The sequence below is a fragment of the Catharus ustulatus genome, chromosome 9 (assembly GCF_009819885.2).
Source record: "Catharus ustulatus isolate bCatUst1 chromosome 9, bCatUst1.pri.v2, whole genome shotgun sequence".
Taxonomy (NCBI): Eukaryota; Metazoa; Chordata; class Aves; order Passeriformes; family Turdidae; genus Catharus; species Catharus ustulatus.
In genome coordinates this window covers 7,814,117-7,832,188 of record NC_046229.1, presented here as the reverse complement: position 1 = coordinate 7,832,188, position 18,072 = coordinate 7,814,117, and the positions used below count along the sequence as shown (strand labels likewise).

The 18,072-nt window shown below is 40.3% G+C and overlaps 1 protein-coding gene across 1 annotated transcript in view; it reads right to left on the bottom strand.

Moving 5' to 3' along the window:
• LOC116999979 (BEN domain-containing protein 5-like) overlaps positions 1-18,072 on the bottom strand; it is a 555,607-nt gene that overhangs the window by 86,909 nt on the left and 450,626 nt on the right. Inside the window, 1 exon segment of the mRNA XM_033067182.2 lies at positions 5,349-5,388. Within this exon segment, the coding sequence (XP_032923073.1) occupies positions 5,349-5,388 (40 nt within the window).

Below are 18,072 nucleotides of genomic sequence, written 5' to 3'. Positions count from 1 at the left end.
CATTTATATTTTATTTTTGTGGTAGAGAAATTCTTGTACCGTGGATTCACACAAACCATTTGGGGTCTATTGCCTTGCTGAGACTCTGACTCCCCTGGTTATCTCATATTATTGTGGGCAAATAGGTGGATTAATACCCAGTGATATGGGAAATCATTCACTGAGCATTAAAAGACTCAATTATTCCTGGAATTCTAAGTAATTTCTTTTTTCCACTGGCTTTGGAAGTAAAAGAGCACGTGAAGCTTCACTAACAAACATGAGCAGTGGTTATGTTAGGCTGTTTAAAATCTTCAATGCCATCCTTTGACACATACTTAGACCAAAATCAATGTGCTATTAATTAATAAGGACTTGTAAAAAAAAAAAAAAGTCGCCGAGTTTTAGCAGCAAACAACTTTCTGTCACATTTTATTAGTTGGTATCATTTTTACTAATACCTGTCTCATAGCTTCATGACTTTGAGTTCATATTATTTTCATGCTTCAATTAGAAAGAAGTTGATAGCCAGACTATCCAGGAAGGTAATGGAAAAGTCTTGTAGCAGGGCTTAGTGGTGGAATTTATAGTTAAATGAAACTTTGAAATATACTATAAAACTTCTCCTTCCTTTACGTACTTTTACTTGAGGTCTCATAAGCAGTAATATGTAGAAATGCAAAACTTAATCAGCTAAAAAATATAGCAAATCCCACATATCACTTTATGCAATGCCAGGAGAGCAGAAATATATTTTCCTAACCAGAGGAAATTAACTAGGCAACAGTCCTATATCTATAATTTAAAGCAGTAAAATATGTATGGCAGAAGCTAAAGCCACCTTAAAAGAATTCAGGGTAGCAGTATATCACAAATTAATGAAATGGAGACATTTTTAGAGCATGCAGCACTGATGATATTAAAGGGGGGACAATATTTCACCACATAGATCAGACTGATAAATACTTTTAAAATCAAGCTTTTTTCCCTGTTTAAAAGTGCAAGAGCCCGAATATCAGGAGGAAGCACATACAAACCATTAATATTGCTGATCTAATCTCAATGGAGATTAGGATTATTTTACTCTGTCCCTGCCTGTAATGCTGTGATGTGGTTTACACATTAGGAAAATCTGAGTAAATCAAAAGCCAGGAATTATGGAGTCAGCACTTATATTTTTTTCATCTAAAACAGAGCTGAAAGAAACTTAAAAAGATTACTTTATATTCCATGCTGTAGCCAAGCTGGACACTACGGAATATTCAACTACCCCAGGTTTTTTAAATGCAATCAATTTACTGCTGCCAAATGTAGTAGGTTTATATACATCTGGGAAACATGCACCTACGGTGCTGATGAATTTCTCCTGACATTGCACTGATTTCAAGAGAATGTTATTTTAAATTGGCAGTAGAGAGACTGGTAGAGAAGGATAAAGCCCTGAGGATGGCTGAATCAAAGAGAATTTCAAAAGAATTTTCCTGATGGTTCTTGGATAATATCACATGTTAGCTATTTTCAAAGCCAATAGTTTCCAACACACTTCCATTTATGGTATCAATAATTAAAAAATACTTCAGTGGGAGAGGAACATACCTTACTGAGAAGAGAAATTGGAAGGCTGTATTATTATCATAAACACAGGAGATGCAAAAAGCTGTGTCTCCATGGAAAAGCTATGGAAACAGGGGTATCTTATTTGCAGCTATTGAGTGGTTACCACAAAATGTGATGTGATTGCATGTGCATGTTCAAAGTGCTACTAGAACATGATCACAGAGAAAGGGCAGATCCTCATCTCCTTTGTGCAACAAGGCCAAATTAAACTACCTCAAGCTTTGGTCCTAAACCTCAAAGACAACTGGAATAGCGTTAAGGAAATATTTTGGATCCAATTCAGAGGTAAAGCTGGGTTTAAAGAAAATTTAAATTACCAAAACTTAAATCTCATTATGTCCCACTCCCTGCCAGCATGTCCCTGCCAGCTCCTAATGAATTTTTAACATCCTTCCCCCACCCCACTGCGCACATCAGCTCTGACTCGGGCACCCTGAACTGTACAGCTGCACTCTAATTGTACCTCACATGTCAAGGGCCAAGAAGAAAGGAGTGTGGCAAGAGCATTGATAAATTTAACTTAACATTCCTCCAGCTACTCAGCAGCAAGGCAGAGCAGTGAACTCCCCTCCACATTTTACAGGGGCGTCAGTTACTTCAAAGGAATATATTTGAGCACGAGGGAGTCTGGCTTGTTCCCAGCTTATGCATCATTTGTGTCTGGCTGTTTCTGGAGATCCACAGCAAAGCAGAGACTTCCTCCAGTTTGGGGCACAGTGTGGAGCTTTCCATGCCTGCTTTATTAGGATGCTGGAAGAGGTGAACCCTGCATGTTGCATGCAAACCATGTAGTTGGAGCTGCAGCTCCAGCCATCTGTATTTCTTTTTTTTTTTATTATTTTTTTTTAAACTTTTGCTCAGAGTTCTCTCAGTCCAGGGCACAGATTAATGGTCTATACCTGTTCAGTTTAACATACAGATGTACTTTTAAGCCCAGAACCTGTTCAGCCAGGTGTCAGGAAGCCAAGCACACATTGCTTGGGGGTTGGAAGCCTTGTGGAGCAGGGCAAGAGGCAGTGCTGGGTCACCCTCAGTGCGGGTTCAGCACAGACAGGCAGGGGTGAGGGTCAGGGAACAAGAAACAGGCACAAATTGTGACCCTTCAGTGATTCCTGGGGAGTCACACAACAGCCATGGCCATGGGGAGCAGGGTGACTGCCATGAGATAACGTGAAGGTTTCTGTGATTCCACAAAATCTCTGTAAATGTTTTAGTGCCCAAGTCTCAACAACACTTAACTTACATTAATGGCATTATTTTACCTTGAAATTAATCTCATTAACTGACTGATCAGTTTTTTGAAATTTCAGTTTTAGAAGCAGATGAAGAAGATCTGATGTACTATCTGCAATGGATCACCATCGAGTCTTGACTAAAGGTAGAAAAACTGGTTCAAGATCTTCACACACACACACACACAAGGAAGAGAGATGATATTCATTGTGACAGAGGTGCAAATCTCAGAGGTCACCTTTTCTTTTGAAGCTCTTTGTCTGTTGTTACAATTAAGCAGTGGGGTTTTGGTGGCCAGCACCCCTTGTGGGACACGAGGACTTTCACAGCTCTAACTAAAGCTGTGTGACCTCTGCCAAAAGCAAAGGCTGCCTGCCTGCGGCAAGGTGGAGAACAGAAACACGTCCCAGAGGATTGCCAGGTGCAACTAAACAGCTCAGCCCCTCATTTGAATCAGTAAATTAAGGGTTGACAGTGATTGTGGCTGATCTCAGCCATCATAACCGATATCACGACTTTGTAAAAGCAGACTGTCAATGTCAGATCTTAGGACTCAAAGAATTAAATATTTTAAAGTAGCAGTCTCCAAAGACAGACAAATGCCCCAAGGCTATGGTTTATTTTATTTTATTTTTGTATTTGTAGGGCTGAAACTAGACCCTTTAATCCACATGCTGACATTTTCCAATCCTACTAGGAATTGAGTGCCTAACTTTTTCAACCCCTTTGAAAAATCTCAGCTTTAGGCTTTTTTGGTAAGTTTGGCCTGATCCAGCACCAAGCTTCTTTTGAAAATGCCTCTGCTGAAGGTAAAACTACAGACAGTTTATTATGTAATCACGGACAAGTATTATTTTTTCCCTATATATCCAGCTATGGTATATTTCTGGTAAAATATCAAAGGGTAAAACTTGCATTTCAGAAAAGGTATGCATTATGGAAAGCTTTCTCCCCCCTTTTAGTGCAGTATGCCTACCTACACAGTTATTGAAGATCCTTCTAACTAATTGCTGTGTTCATTTGGTAGATCACTTTATGAAAAGGAGATCTGAAACTCCAGCTACTTACTGATCACATCTATGCACAAACTCAATCCAATCAACCCTTTTACAGGGAATACTGTATCAGAAATTGTGAGAAAGGTATCATAAGTTTGTTTTACGGAAAAGTCTCCTATTAAGTCATTCTGGTCCCCAGCCCTCTTTTTCTCTTATTGAAAAAGTGCCTGTGGACTCTGGTGCCCTTATCCAAGATCTGACTGTGTGCTATGATTAAGACCTTCAGAGATCTTTTTTTTTTTTCTTTTTCCTCTAGAAACAGGGAATGTTGAAGATATGGAAAATGAAAAATGTGCCATGTTTGTCCTTGAAGTTACAGTTAGAATAGTGACAATAGCTGTATCACACTGTATTGTTGCTTTTATCAGCAAGTGCCCTGAGCATACATTAACATAATTGCAAACTGCGTGAAAAGTGAACATGCAAAAATGTGATGCAATTGCCAATAGCCTCAAACATCTGTCCCAACAAAGTGTTCCTCCTCCTTATTTTCATTCTTATTATTTTAACAAGGTTAGTGAAGGAGAAACCATGTCACAGATTATATCTACATTTAGAGTGTCAGAACAATTATTGATGCAAAATTGTTATCCAAACAAATGTGTGTCACATTTTGTTCACTTCCCATAACACCTGTTCACTCTGCTAACACATTATTACCACTTAAGGCCAGAATTCATTAGTCCCCGTTAAAGCCCACCTGAAAGCTTAATTCACACACACATCTGAAAAATGAACCAAGTTAACCAAAATGTGGCACTGGTTGAGCACGGCTTCATCTGGAGCTGGTGGGCAGCAAACTTCTGTAGCAGCTAATGGAAAGAAGGTGAGCCAGGCAAACAGGAATAAATTAAAGGCACCCATCCTTAAGGGCTGAGATCACAGGGGAGCACAACTGAACCAACCTGCATTTCAACCTTCAAAAGTCACTCTTGCCAGAGCCCCATGCTTTCCCAATAAGAAACAAATTTTGGTTTACCTCCTCAACAGGCAAATGACAAAAGTCATTATGAAGCAGATGGTTTAAGGCATTTTAACTCTGACCCATTTTGGGGTGCTCAGCCCTGAGCCCCTTGTGTGGAGTGTGACCATCTCCCAACTCCCCAAACTGCCCCATGTCCCACCAAGGAAAGTCAAGCTTGCATTTCTGTGATACTTGAACACACTTGGTGAATCTGAGGGCATCTGCCCTGCAGATATACCACTAACTGTAACCCCAGGAGGCTTAAAGAAATACCAGCACTCCAATTCATAGAGTAAAGGTCTGAAGAGGCAGCTCTGTGAGCGGATAACTGCCCGGGGCTTTGCCAAGCACAATATAGCTGTCACTTGTTATTAGCTGAAAGATTTTCTGGGGAACAGTGTTTTTCATTTTGCATGTCAGAGACTGGGGAAAAAACACATTTAGACAACCATCTCTTTAAGAAAAGAGAAGAGAGTGGTGCAGCAGAGCTCACTTACCAGGGCTGGTTATTGTCAGGAGGTCAAGCCGCCGTTTCTGCTGAAAAACAAATTATAAGAGGAATTGTTAAAAGGGGACTAATTTTAGTGGGTCAGCTTAGACCTGCAAAGTAAGTGTTCTGACATTTACAGCAGGATTAATTACAAGTTACATGGCTCACAGTAACTCTTTTGGAAGGGATCCACATGTACTTTATGAGGGAGAAAAACCCCCTTCCTCAGTCCTTTTAATGTGTTTTTATTTGTGCTTATAAAGTGTTACTATTTCTTTTTTGGAACATATACTTGAAATGGATAGCTGGAAGCACAGATGGACCGATATATTTATAAAAGTGATTTCTGATTCCACAGGGAAGAAGACATGGAACCAGGACAAGCAACTCTAAGTTCTTTATTCATATCAATCACTGACTCAATGCCTGCATGTGATCAAACACAATTATATTGCCTTGGGGTGAACCTTTCAAAGACATGTAGGAGGATCTAGACAAACTCAGGAGTGATAAAAGGAAAGCTTCTTTTCATGCTGAGTGCAGTCAGCCCATGGATCTCGTTGCCACTGGATATCCCTCACCCCAAAAGCTTGCCAGATTTGATCATCACTGGATGTGTGTACAGATAGCAAAATACAGGGACTTATTATGGCAAATAATCAAGTTTACAGAGAGGACTGGTTTCTGGAATGGCTGCAAACCTTCACAGGGTAAACAAACCTACACTACGAGAAAGTCAGGAAATTTTTTGGCCTGGAACAAGATATCCCATGTATCCATGTTGGTGGGGTGCATCTGAGGTTCCCTTTTCCCATAACATGTAGCCAGTGCTTTTGCCTACTCCATGTTCCCAGTTCTCTCCACCGTCTCTCTGTAGCTTGACATTTAATTCCAGGTGCTCCTGGACCATTATCATCTTTTTTCACTTTTCTGTGGCCTGAGAATTTTCTATCACAAGCAGGGTTTCCCTGTCTCATGGACAGACTGTTACTGCCCTTTCATCATAGCACTTTCCAACTTACTCTCTTCTTCCTAACTTTGCCCAACATCAGTGTGTCTAGCAGGTATTGAAGATTATACTGTCCAGTTTAATTTCTCTCTCCTAATTTGCTCAATAATGTCTGTGTTACTTTCATTTATTGTCAGCCCTATTGATCTTCCAATCTAATTCTCATCACTGCACTCACTGTATTCCCTGTGTGACAGCTGAAAGTCCTTGAGGAGGAAACATTGACTTGGTATTCCCTACCCTGAGTGCTCTTCCTTGGAAATCATGACTGATGAAACTCCTTTCCAAACCCATCATTTCCCTGTGGTAAAGCTTCCCTGGCTGAAGTGCATGGACACACTTGGTCATCCACGGAATGCACTTGAGCTGTGTTGGGCACAACAGCAAATTTGCCCTGCTGGAAGGCAAGAGGGGTGTCAGGCTGGAAAAAATACATTTTCTGAAACTTTCCTGGCCTTCAGTTCCTAACCTCTGGCACAACACAAAATATATTTGAGAGAAAATTCCTATCTGTCTTTTTCCTGAGGTGCTCCTTGTTCTCTTAACTCTGCTGCCATTCCGAGCACGACCTTAGCAGTGTGCTCGAGCACATTTGCTTTAGTTTAAAATACTGGGGCCAGTGGATGCCAAACCTTTTCCCAGGTGTGCCAGGGTAAAAGGGAGCAGAATACCCTGCTGCTGCCTTGTGTCACCTGCTCACCCCCCTCCTTTCCTGGGAGCAGCAAAGCACAGTAAGAAATCCTGTGTGTGAGCACAGGACCAACCTTCCCAGTGGGAGCTGTGAGACAAAACTTCTCCTAATGAGCTAAATTTTATATAGATCCTGCACCTTAATCCTGATTCATATGTACAAAGCTGTGAAATGCCAGAGCTTAGCCCCCACTGGGCCAAAAGCTTTGCTTACATTTCTCAGCACAACTGGAACTCCAAATGCTGTATATCTAATGAACAGCTAGAGCAGAAAATATATATCCAAAGCCTATACTCCGTGAAAGCCTCTCTACTAGGAAAAAAGGTGGAATATAAATATCCAACATCAAATAAAGTTGGGAAATGTAAAGATATGGAACAGAGAGAAAGATGTGCAGCCCAACTGGCCCCCAGTTCTGATTTGAGTCTGTTAAATGGGGTAAAAATAAACATTAAATAAAAAACCAAAATAGCTTAGCTTTGTCAGGAAAACAAAACCATATAGGACAGGTCAAACAAATGGCAAATGAAAAGAAATTATTGCAAGTCAAATGTTCAGTTTGCAACATTTTTCCAGTTTGAATACTGCCTTCAGCTGACCTTGGAAAAAATAAATTAACTCCAGATCCAGGAAATCTTTGTGTCTATGTTGAACTTTAAGCCGGAGTTATTTCTCTGACTTCAAGTGGAGCAGCACTGATCTTTTGCATCTAACACCTAACTGCTGCAAGGGATTTGAAATGCCACCAGGTTCTTGGCACTGGCTCCACCCAAGGGCTCCAGGCTGGAGCTGGTGGCTCCTGCCTGCCTGGTGACAGAGGGAGGAAAAAATTCTCAGCTCTGACCTTCACTGGACCTTGAAGAGGTTTCTCTGATGTAGCTCATGGAGGGAAGTTTGTGTACACTCACCCCAGCCCTGGAGAGAAGCAAACAGCAAAGTGCATTCCAGAATCGTGCATTTAAACATGCAAAAATGCCCTAATTATGGAGACAATCACTTTCTGGGAATTCCTGCCTGCTCTCAGATCTCGGGCTAGCTCTGCTGTTTCCAGGGCTCAGCTGGATGCAAGCAGCTTAGTAACTAGATGGATTTAAAAAAAAAAAAACAAACCAGACAGACTCACTTATGAGTAGCTATAAAACCAGCAGTATTTGAATTTAAAGAGAGAGACATTACAAATGTCACACCCATTAATAAAATAATTTCATCAGAAGAATCGTGGCTGTGGGGCTTTATATATTTGCTTTTTCTTCAGTGCTGAAAGATGCAAATTGCAGCTGTGGCCCCCCTCCAGCATGATCACCCTCTCCCTGTTTTGACAGATTTCTTGAAAGGCTCAACTCACAAGATGTCTGGCTTTTTTTGTTCTGCCTTTAGGAATTTTCCACTTCTCAAACACCTGCCCCTGCTGAGATGCTTGGGACCATCCCAATCTTCAGGCAACCTACTGTCCCAAGAATTTCTTACAGTCTGAGCACTGAGATGCAATGAGTGTCGTCCCTTGTTGGGAACGTGGTGACAGCTTCCCAGTCTGTAAGGCTGGATTTCACCCACGTTGACAAAAGGGCATTCCATGAGAGACACAAAGATGATCAGCCATAGTGTATGAGAGCAAACAAAATATTCCCTGCATCATCACAGTATCTCTGCTGCTGTAATCCTGTCCTGCCCTTAAGGGGCAGCATCTTCTTTCCCACTCTGCTGGCTGTTTGAGACCCCAAGGGCAGGAGGAGGCCCCTGGTGATTCATTCTGCTTCCCACCTGGAGCAGTTTCCATGCTGGCACTACCCAAGGCACAGTCCCTGCAGCGCACCAGGGCTCGGAGCAAACCCGCAGCAGATCGTGTTCACTTCCACAAAATTAACACAATCTTTAATTAATGCAATAAGCACTGATGAGTAATAAATCATATTAAAATACAAGGAAGGCAATTTTTTAATAAATTAAGCATTGATTCACTCAATAAATATTAATCTACTAAGCATCAAGAATTCATTACATTTTAGGAAACCAGTTGAAGAATGTCACTGGTGAGCTGGTCTGCAGTGTGCAGAATGGTCCCTGTTCACCCATAATATGCACTTACTTTTAACTAATTCCTGAATTTATCAAGTTAAACAACTTGCCTGAGTCTGGATTATTATTCCATTGCAAGATACAATTTTCTCGACACAGATTCTAACTCACCCCTTGGATTTTTTTCCTGTTTCTTAGTAACTCCTTTTCTAAGTATGTCCTTTCTCTTCTTTGGTTTTGGAGATCTTTAAAATATTTGCTGACTGGTGTCATTTAATTTTCACCTCAATTAACTTAGCAAGAGTTGCAAAACAGGGGAAAAAAATTGCAGGGGGAGTGTAAATTAACTCATTCATTTAAGTTTAGCTTATCTATGAGATGTTCTTTCACACTTTGCTCTCTGCAGAGTTCCTCCAACCTTTTATATAGATGTGGGATGTGCTGCACTTGCTTTGACTCTTATCTACAGATTAGCAAAAGAGAAGGGAAAAAAAGCCAGATGCAAAGATGCCCCACGAGACTGATACGGAGCTGTTTCTGTAGCAACCGATGATTTTCTTCTCATGTAAGAATGAGCCTCGTCATATCTAATTCTGAATGTATCTGGGCCTTACTTGCCAGCCAAAGCTGTGTCAAGTATTAAGTCAATATAGTCAGAAAGAGTGATAAAAAAGCAATTATAAAGTCATCTTCCTACTACTCCTCCAGCCATGATCCAAAAAATATCCTCATCCCTGCCTTCTGTCCCAGCACATCATCCCCACAGCCCCAACACCCAGCAGTGCAGGTAATGGATGGAGCTGGCAGCAGCTGCTCAGGGATCTATTCCACACTTGATGCTGGAAGCTCCTTCAGCTTCCCAGGAACCAGCAGAGGTTTTTCTCAACAGCAAGGCCATCTATTCCTGCCTTGCTCTGAGTCTCCATACAAAACTCCTAAGCCCAGAGCTGAGATCAGCTTCAGCTCTAGAGAGCTGCTGTTGGGTTTGTGCCTTTCATTCTGTGCAGTTTTTGCTGCAGTGAACCCAAAACCAGCCTGCTCACTCACTAACAGCTCCTGCCACAGCCCCCTCACACAAAGCTGGAATTGACTCTCTGGGACCCCACAAGGACTTTGTCTTCCAAAATGTTTTTTACCCAGCCTGGTCTCTGCTATTGATTTCTTTACCCTAATATGAGTGTGCTTTGAACGTGTGTCTGTCCCTCACCACCTCCAACTTACTGTGCAGGGAGTTTAAGATTGAAATGAAGTCCACTATGTTATTTATTTTTCCTGGAAACTTTGCCACAAGTTGTCACTAATAGCACCTTTTCTTTTTGACTTCAAAACTAGTGTTTCTGTTCTGTAAACTGTGTTGACACAAGAGTAATTGAAAGCAGTGTATGTTATCACAAACAAAGCTGAGGATGTACTGAAGGGTGCATTTCACATTTCTGTGGCCTTTACGATTGCCACACTCTGTAATGTCAATGCTTGGGAAATCTGTCCTTTCACATTGTGGCATGAAGGAACCCAGGAGTTCAGAAAGGATCAGAGGGATCCCAAGTGTGCAACTTGGCACAGGTGGGTAGCTGCCCACAGGCACCACCATGGTTTGCATTGGAGGCAAAACCTGCAGGAGGGGGAGGTTAAAGGCTCTACCCCATCCTTCCTTGTTGCCACCTGTTGTTGGACAGGTTAAGAATTATTCAGGGCTGATCAACACCTGGATAAATTTTCTAATGAAGGCTTCAATGTAAGCATTCATGTCTTGCTCAAATGCAAGTTTCACTACTTGTGCCTCCTTCCCTTCAGAGTGCAAGAGTTACCTCCAAAGAGAAACTCTTGATTTAAGTAATGACACAAAAAAACTACTAATACAAATCCTGTAAAAATGGATAATTCAATTATTTAAAGTTGTCTTTTTTTCCCCCACATGATGCTGAGCAATAATCTTTTCTTTCCATGCTGAAATCACAGGCTTTTGTTCGCATAATGAAACAAGATCTCACATTTTGTACTTCCTTTATGATTAGCTGCTAAAGTTTCCTGGTATAATGATAAAATGAACCAGTCAGCTTGTTGACACTTGACTGGGATTTTAGCAAATTGCATCTGCTGTAGCCTACCCTGTGGAATCAATTATTGATAATATAGGTGTGGAAGAACATTTATAAAGTGGTTTGGGATATGTTATCGCTCATGCTAAGAACTATAATGAGCATTTTAAACCATTTTGACAGTGACCTCTGCAGATATTTGATCACTGCAATATGTGGTGACTCGATTCTGGTTTAGAAACAAAACCAAGTCCAAATAATGACAGACAGTGCCAAACCTTTAAGCTACTTTACTCATTCTTCCAGTGCATGTACTCTCTTGCTTAATATCTGACACTTGCCTATTTCTTTTCCAAAACCAGTGATCCATGGTACCTTCCTACTTTCCCAAAGCACTGCCAAACAAGTAGCTGAGACTTCTTCCCCCTTGAACTGTTTGTCTCAGGAACAGAAGATCAGCACATAATGCTCTCACAGCCCTGTTGTGCTCCAAAGCTGTATAGAATGAACATTAATACAACAGAGGGTAAGAAAAGGAGAAGCCATTCTTTAGCACACAGTCAGTATAACCTGTGGTAATAGTAGAAGTCCCCTGGTGGGCAGATTCCACCAGAAGCTGTAGATCATGGCCCAAGCCATGGGAGGCTGAGCTCCCACTGACAATGGGCACTCCCAGCTTTATGAGCCCCACACATTCATGGTCTCTTCCACACATTCTGGAGTGACATTTACTGGTGCTTCATCTATATGCCTTATTTACACACACAGCACTCATGAAGTAGTTATCAGACTCATAATTAACCAGTAGAAATCCAAAAAGAGGCACCTCTGTGTTCACTGTAATATTAACAATCACAACAGAAAGTTGTCTCATCTCTGGAAAGTGAGGCAGGAGGAAGGAGCTGCTTTGGAATGATCTGGTCCTTAACTTTGCCAATAAAAGTTATGACAGCAGAAAACCACTTCTGACTGAGGGAAAAGACAATTATGTAGCCAACACCTTTGTTCTGCTCCTTCCCAAAATCTCTGGGCCTGCAAGAAATGAGGAAGAGGAGAGGCCCATTTCTCCATGGTCTGACCCCACATCCACATTGGGATAAACCCTTTTTTTAGCTGCACTAAAAAAAATAAAAAAGGTGGCTTGGGCATGTTTTAAACATACTTACATAGCAAGGGTTCAGAATGTACATTCCACAATTTAACTCAGCACTCCAAGGGGTTTGTTTTGGTGAAACACTGCCATGCAGGTTTTTCACAGTTTCTTGTATTACTATGCAAATTGCAGAGCTGTGGTTATAATCCTGTGCTTGTGACATCAATTACTTAATGCCTATAGAGATTATTGTAATGCCACAAACAACGGATTATGTTTTAAAGTACATAGTAAGCAGCAGGAGCTAATAAACTCTTCTATTTAAGATTTATTTATTTTGAAAAATAGAGTAAACAAGGGCAGGAAAACCTGCACAGACCTCACACAGTGCCATTAACAACCAAAATCTGTCCATGACACAGATTCCTTTAGGCACTGCCTTGCCATTCTTTAGCTGTGATTCCTTACATTAAGTTTTAGCAGGGAAAGGGACAGCATTTGTGAAGGCAATTATGAACTTTGAAAGTTCACCATTTGTTGGGGGGCCGGGGGAGAGAAGCAACAGTGTTCAATGAATGTTTAATTAGAAACAAAGCATATCTACCTATAGCAGTAATGGGATATTGACTGACCAGCCATTGTTTATGGGCTGGTTTAGATAACAGACAGGACAGATTAACCCCCAATATAGGCAATTTTTAAACTAAACATGCAATTGCAGGAGCCTGTAATTACATCATAAGGGAGACACAAATCCAGGGGTTCCTGTCTCTGCTCTGGCCCATCTGGACCTTGAAATTGAGCTCTGAACCCACAGATCATTTTCCCCAAACATTCTTTTGCTGTCTGTACCTAAATAAATATTTATTCAAATTGGGATTTAAGTTCCAAAATTCATGTCTGACCTAGGCAGCTTAGCTACCAGTTAGTAGTTTAGTAGCAGTTTTCTATTCTCTCCATGTCAACTAATACTAAGTTTAATAAACTGTCTTCATTCCAGAATAGCCAGGACACGGTGGGGAGAAGACTGACTTGGGTTCAAAGGCATCTCTGGTGTGGAAAAAAAGGGAATTCAGGATAAAAGGTAAAAAACCACCACCTAGTATTCCAAAGATGTTAGGAAAACTTCTGAAACATGAGAACTTTTCACTGGAAGAGTGACTGACTCCAGCCCTCCAAACTCTGCTCAGGCACCACTACAGCCAAAGACTTTTCTGCAATAGGGACAGGCAGGAGGGAAGGGAAGGGGGAATCACTGTGTTTTCACATTTAAACTAGGAGGATTGTTAAAAATCCCTCCCCAACCCCCCATATTATGTAGTGTCTCTTAATTACTGTATATAACTCAAGGCAATATGATAAAAATTGCAGCAAAAAGCCAAATTAGAATCTATTATGTATGGACAAATATATAAATTTATATGTCCAACTATTTTGGTCTCATCTAATTTCAAGCTTTTCATCTAATTTCAGTTTGAGTCTGTTTCCTTTCACAATCCATGGCAGTGAGTTTGTTTTTCTATTGCTCAAAATTATTTTTTTTTTCCAAACCAGACCACTGCTTGTCATATTCACTTCAACAAATGAATCAGAGCATCCCAATCTTTATTCTCCCCAAACCTGCCTATTTAATTACAGCCCATGACAGCACTGTCTGGAGAAGTCAAATGGCACAAATGAGTGTGGGCTTTTCTGAAGGTAAAAGGAACAATCTGACTTTCCAAACAGACCCATCACTTTCTCATTTGTTCCTGAAGTGATGTCGTTGTACTTTTCTATGAAATGTGCTAAAATCATTACTAATTCCTGCAGCTGAGCATCTCGAGCCACTGAACTGGTGGAACAAGGCACATTCAGGCTGCAGCTGCTATCAAAATTCCCAAGGACTGCCAGGGCAGCTCTGGGACTCCCTACAGCCACTCCCAGGGTCACTCTGCCTTTGTACACTACCTGGTGTAATTCATGTTTAATCAATAGGTGGTGTCTCTAGAATTGTTAATAAAAAAGTCAAATGGAGGCTACTGGAGCCAAAGCAGCATTTCACTCTATACATCTCAATTGGGACAGTTTTATTTTAGTTTTTAAATTTGGCATTTTAAACCCAAATCCTTCACCCAGGTGCTTTAAACTGTGAAAACCATTCCAGGGGAATTTTTATTCACAGCAGTTGGAGAGAGTTATATATGTTGTAAATAATATGTTATGTTATATTAAAGGAGAAAATAAGAGTTTAGTTCATCAAAATCACCGAGCTGAGTTAGTTTGCCTGAGAGCAGCCTCGAATTGAGACCATCCATCTCAGCTAAGAAAATGAGGCCATCCAGATATTACAAGTTTGCTCCTCTCCTCAGTCCATGTCAGTTTATTCTGACTAATAAAATAGGGGACAACATTTGTCCTGTCAGCTGAACAGAGATAAGAGGTCTGAAATCCTCATTTCATTAGCCTCATTGCTAAGTGGTTCAAATTATCTCTCTTTTACAGTTGTTCTATAAGCAATTCTCTGGGACCTGCTACCTGATGTATATCTAATGGTGGTTAAAAAATCCAGAGCACATTTGTGAAAAATCTGGTGATGGCAAACTGGGAACTGCTTTGTGCATGAGGACCTGGTGGAAGAGAGGAGGGAACCAAATGCCCTATTAACCAATTTTAACATGAAACTGCTCATTTTTTGCATCACAAATGTGGAGATGTTTCAGGGTTCAGTCCAGCCAAAGGCTGAGTTTCCTCAGCTCCCCCTGGTGAGACAATCACTGAGGGCCCCTCAGAACCAGATCAGACAGAAGCTGAGATTTGCTCACGTGTAAAAAACATTTAACCAAGGATGTGGTAACTCTGTCATGAGATGTTCTTTTGGCTGCACAGAAAATATGTTTCTCTGGGTAATTTGAAATGTGGATGTTTATCTATGATTTGTGAGTCACTATGAAGTTTCCAATTTTTTTAGAAATAGATAGTTCTGTATTTTAGTTGCTACCATGGCCCTTATTTACATTCTTCTGCTTTTAGAAGAAATCCCAACATCCATTCTGCATTAACCTTAAAAATTAATTATCTAGATGTTTACAACAACATTTACACACTGTTATGAAAAGCAATTTGCTTCCCCAAAGAGTACCAGTTTTTCAGTTAGCAAAAAAGCTGTGGAATGTCAAGAATAACTCAGGAGGAAGCATCAGTCCATCATTTCAAATCAATTTCACAGTTGCAGGAAAGGTGAACAAAGTTTCCACAGGTGAAAATGCCAGGAAAATTTATCTTTGTTCTTAGTTTGAACTCCATTGTGTCAGACAGCAATATTTCAGAGGGGGTTTTAAAATTTTTTTTCTTTTTTTGTTTGAAAGACCAACACAAATGTAAATGCTCCAATTTATAGTGGCAAAATTAGGTGTCAGATTCATTCTTGTTTTCAGTGAGCTTAAATTTTTCTTTTGGGCACTGTAGACAGAGAACATTTTTCCTTCTGAAATGTGGCTCCCCTCGCCACAGTCCTGTGGGTTTGGGTTGCAGAGGAGATGCAGGAGCCCAGCTCAGCTTTGCCCTCTCCAGCCCCAGCCTCCCCAGAGAAAAGTTTATTCCCCACAGACCACTCCTGGAGAAAGTCTCCCTGCTATTTCAGGCACCAGAAATATATCTGTGTTAATTTACAACTGGAAAAAAAATATGAGAGTTCATGTCTTTTATATCCCCAAATAAATAAACTGAACTGTTCAGACAATACAATAGAATCAGTATTTTCAAATGAGCTTTTTAATGAAGCCTGAGTAGATTTCCAGCCCACATGAGCGGAAAACTAAGTAAAATCATTGGGGATTACTGTTAAAAAGCTCCTTGGAAAAAAAAAAAAAAGAAAAAAGAAAAAGAAAGAGAAACTGATCTTAGGGCAGAAAAGGCACTTTACATACAAGGGACTGGCAAAGCAAGGAGCAGAAGAGAAGAAAGTGTTAAGAGAACTGAAGATAAAAAGGTGCCATTAGGAAGATGGCTTTGGAGCAGATTACATAGAAATAAGACGAAATTTTTCTTAAAATCAAATAAGCAAACAAACCAGCTCCCCCAGCCCTCTGATCAGCAAAGAAATCAGAACTGTCAGCTTTCATCTGCCTCCTACAATAAACCTAAACTCAAAAGAACAGTTAAGTTTTGATTCTAGCCACACAAAGCTAATTTTTGCTGGCCATGGTTTTCCCTAACTATGTGTTTTGGACTCTGAGGAACATGAGATTTTTTAGGTTGGAGAGTGTTTTAGTATTGCTACTGTGTCAACTTTGAATTATGCACGGATTTTTAAATATGGAACTGTTCCTCTACTTATGATGACAGGCACATTCACATCATATAAAATTGGGAATGAGGAGAGCTAAACAAAGCCAGTGAGTTCTGAATTGATCACCTAAAACATCTGCTGTATTGCTCAGGAATTGCAGCACATATGGTATATCAGAGCATCCAATATTTGGAGGCACACTACCTATGCAGAACATCCATAAAATGTCAGAAACACCCATTTTGGCCATTTCAGTCTTAACTCTGAATGTTCTTTTTTTAAACTAAAATGCCTAAAATTATTTCTGGGTTTATTTTTCTGTTTTATCATGCAATTTGATTGCAATCAACTTATCTGCTGCCCTAAGTCTTCCCTGTGTTTCTGTGCACTGGGAATGCTAATAGTGTTCAAAACAACAACCAGAACATAATGGAAAAGGGAAAAAGAAGTGATCATCTAAATGTGATCCTTCTCTCAGTCAATCTACTCCTTGCACTTATTCTGTACCTCACCACCATTAGGGTACAATAATCCCACAGCAACCCTAACACAATATTGATTAACAACAAATCAGAAATTTGCAATTAAAATGGGATTTTGCTCTGATTTAATAATCCTGCTATATCACACTCCAGGTCTTGCCAAGAGAAAGGATGTAACGTTTTTCCACAACTGACCTCAGAGTGAATTAGACACCCAAATAATTTTTAGGCAGTAATGTATTTTTCAGAATGATTCTAAGCATCAAATTCTCACTAAAAAGGTCAGATTGGAGCCTCTGATTTTGCATAAAAAAATAGCAAGGCAAAACATCTCTAATCATCAAATAAAAGTATTTTTTAAAATCATACTGGCCAATTATTTGCTTTGCTTTGCAAGTTTTGCTTTGATTTGGGGGGGATAAGAAAGGCTGGACTATCATATCCACTCAGGCTAATCCCAAAGGAAGAGAGAGCTGCTGTGCAAAACAGAGAGGATATCAAATGGGGCATTGGAGCCACAGAGCCAGAGGAACCATCACACTGAAAATAAATTCTTCAGATGGGAACTAGTCTAGGGAACAGTACAAGTTCAGAGAAGATGGCAGAGATCAGCTAAAATACTTGAAATTTTCTCATGCCAGAGTTTCCTTTAACCAGTTCAAGCTCAGAAAGAGGTAAGGGTGAACCATGAATCAACACTCACTGAGTCTCTCTGGTAAACTTATTATTTGTTGTTACAGTCTCTTGCAGAACTCAAGACAAAGGTTTTCCCTCTGCAGGTAAACACTAATAAAAGTATCTGTATTTTCTCTTTCTGCTTTGAACCTAATCCATGAGTAAAAATCAGTAGCAAGTTGGATAATTCTTAAAACCCCTCCAAAATGTATAGGATTACATTCTACAAGTGATTACAAATAAATCCAGCACTAATTTATCCTTTTTACCTTCAGACAGACTGTAGAAATCCTCCTCACCTGTCAAAAACATTCAGAATTTTGGACTTAATTCAGTATTTCACAATAAAAATACCATTCTGGGGTGGCCAAGAGGTGAATCAGGTACTGGCTTTGACAATTCCAGCTCACATAAACAGAAGGCAACGTGAAACCCAAATTGTAGCACACAAAATCA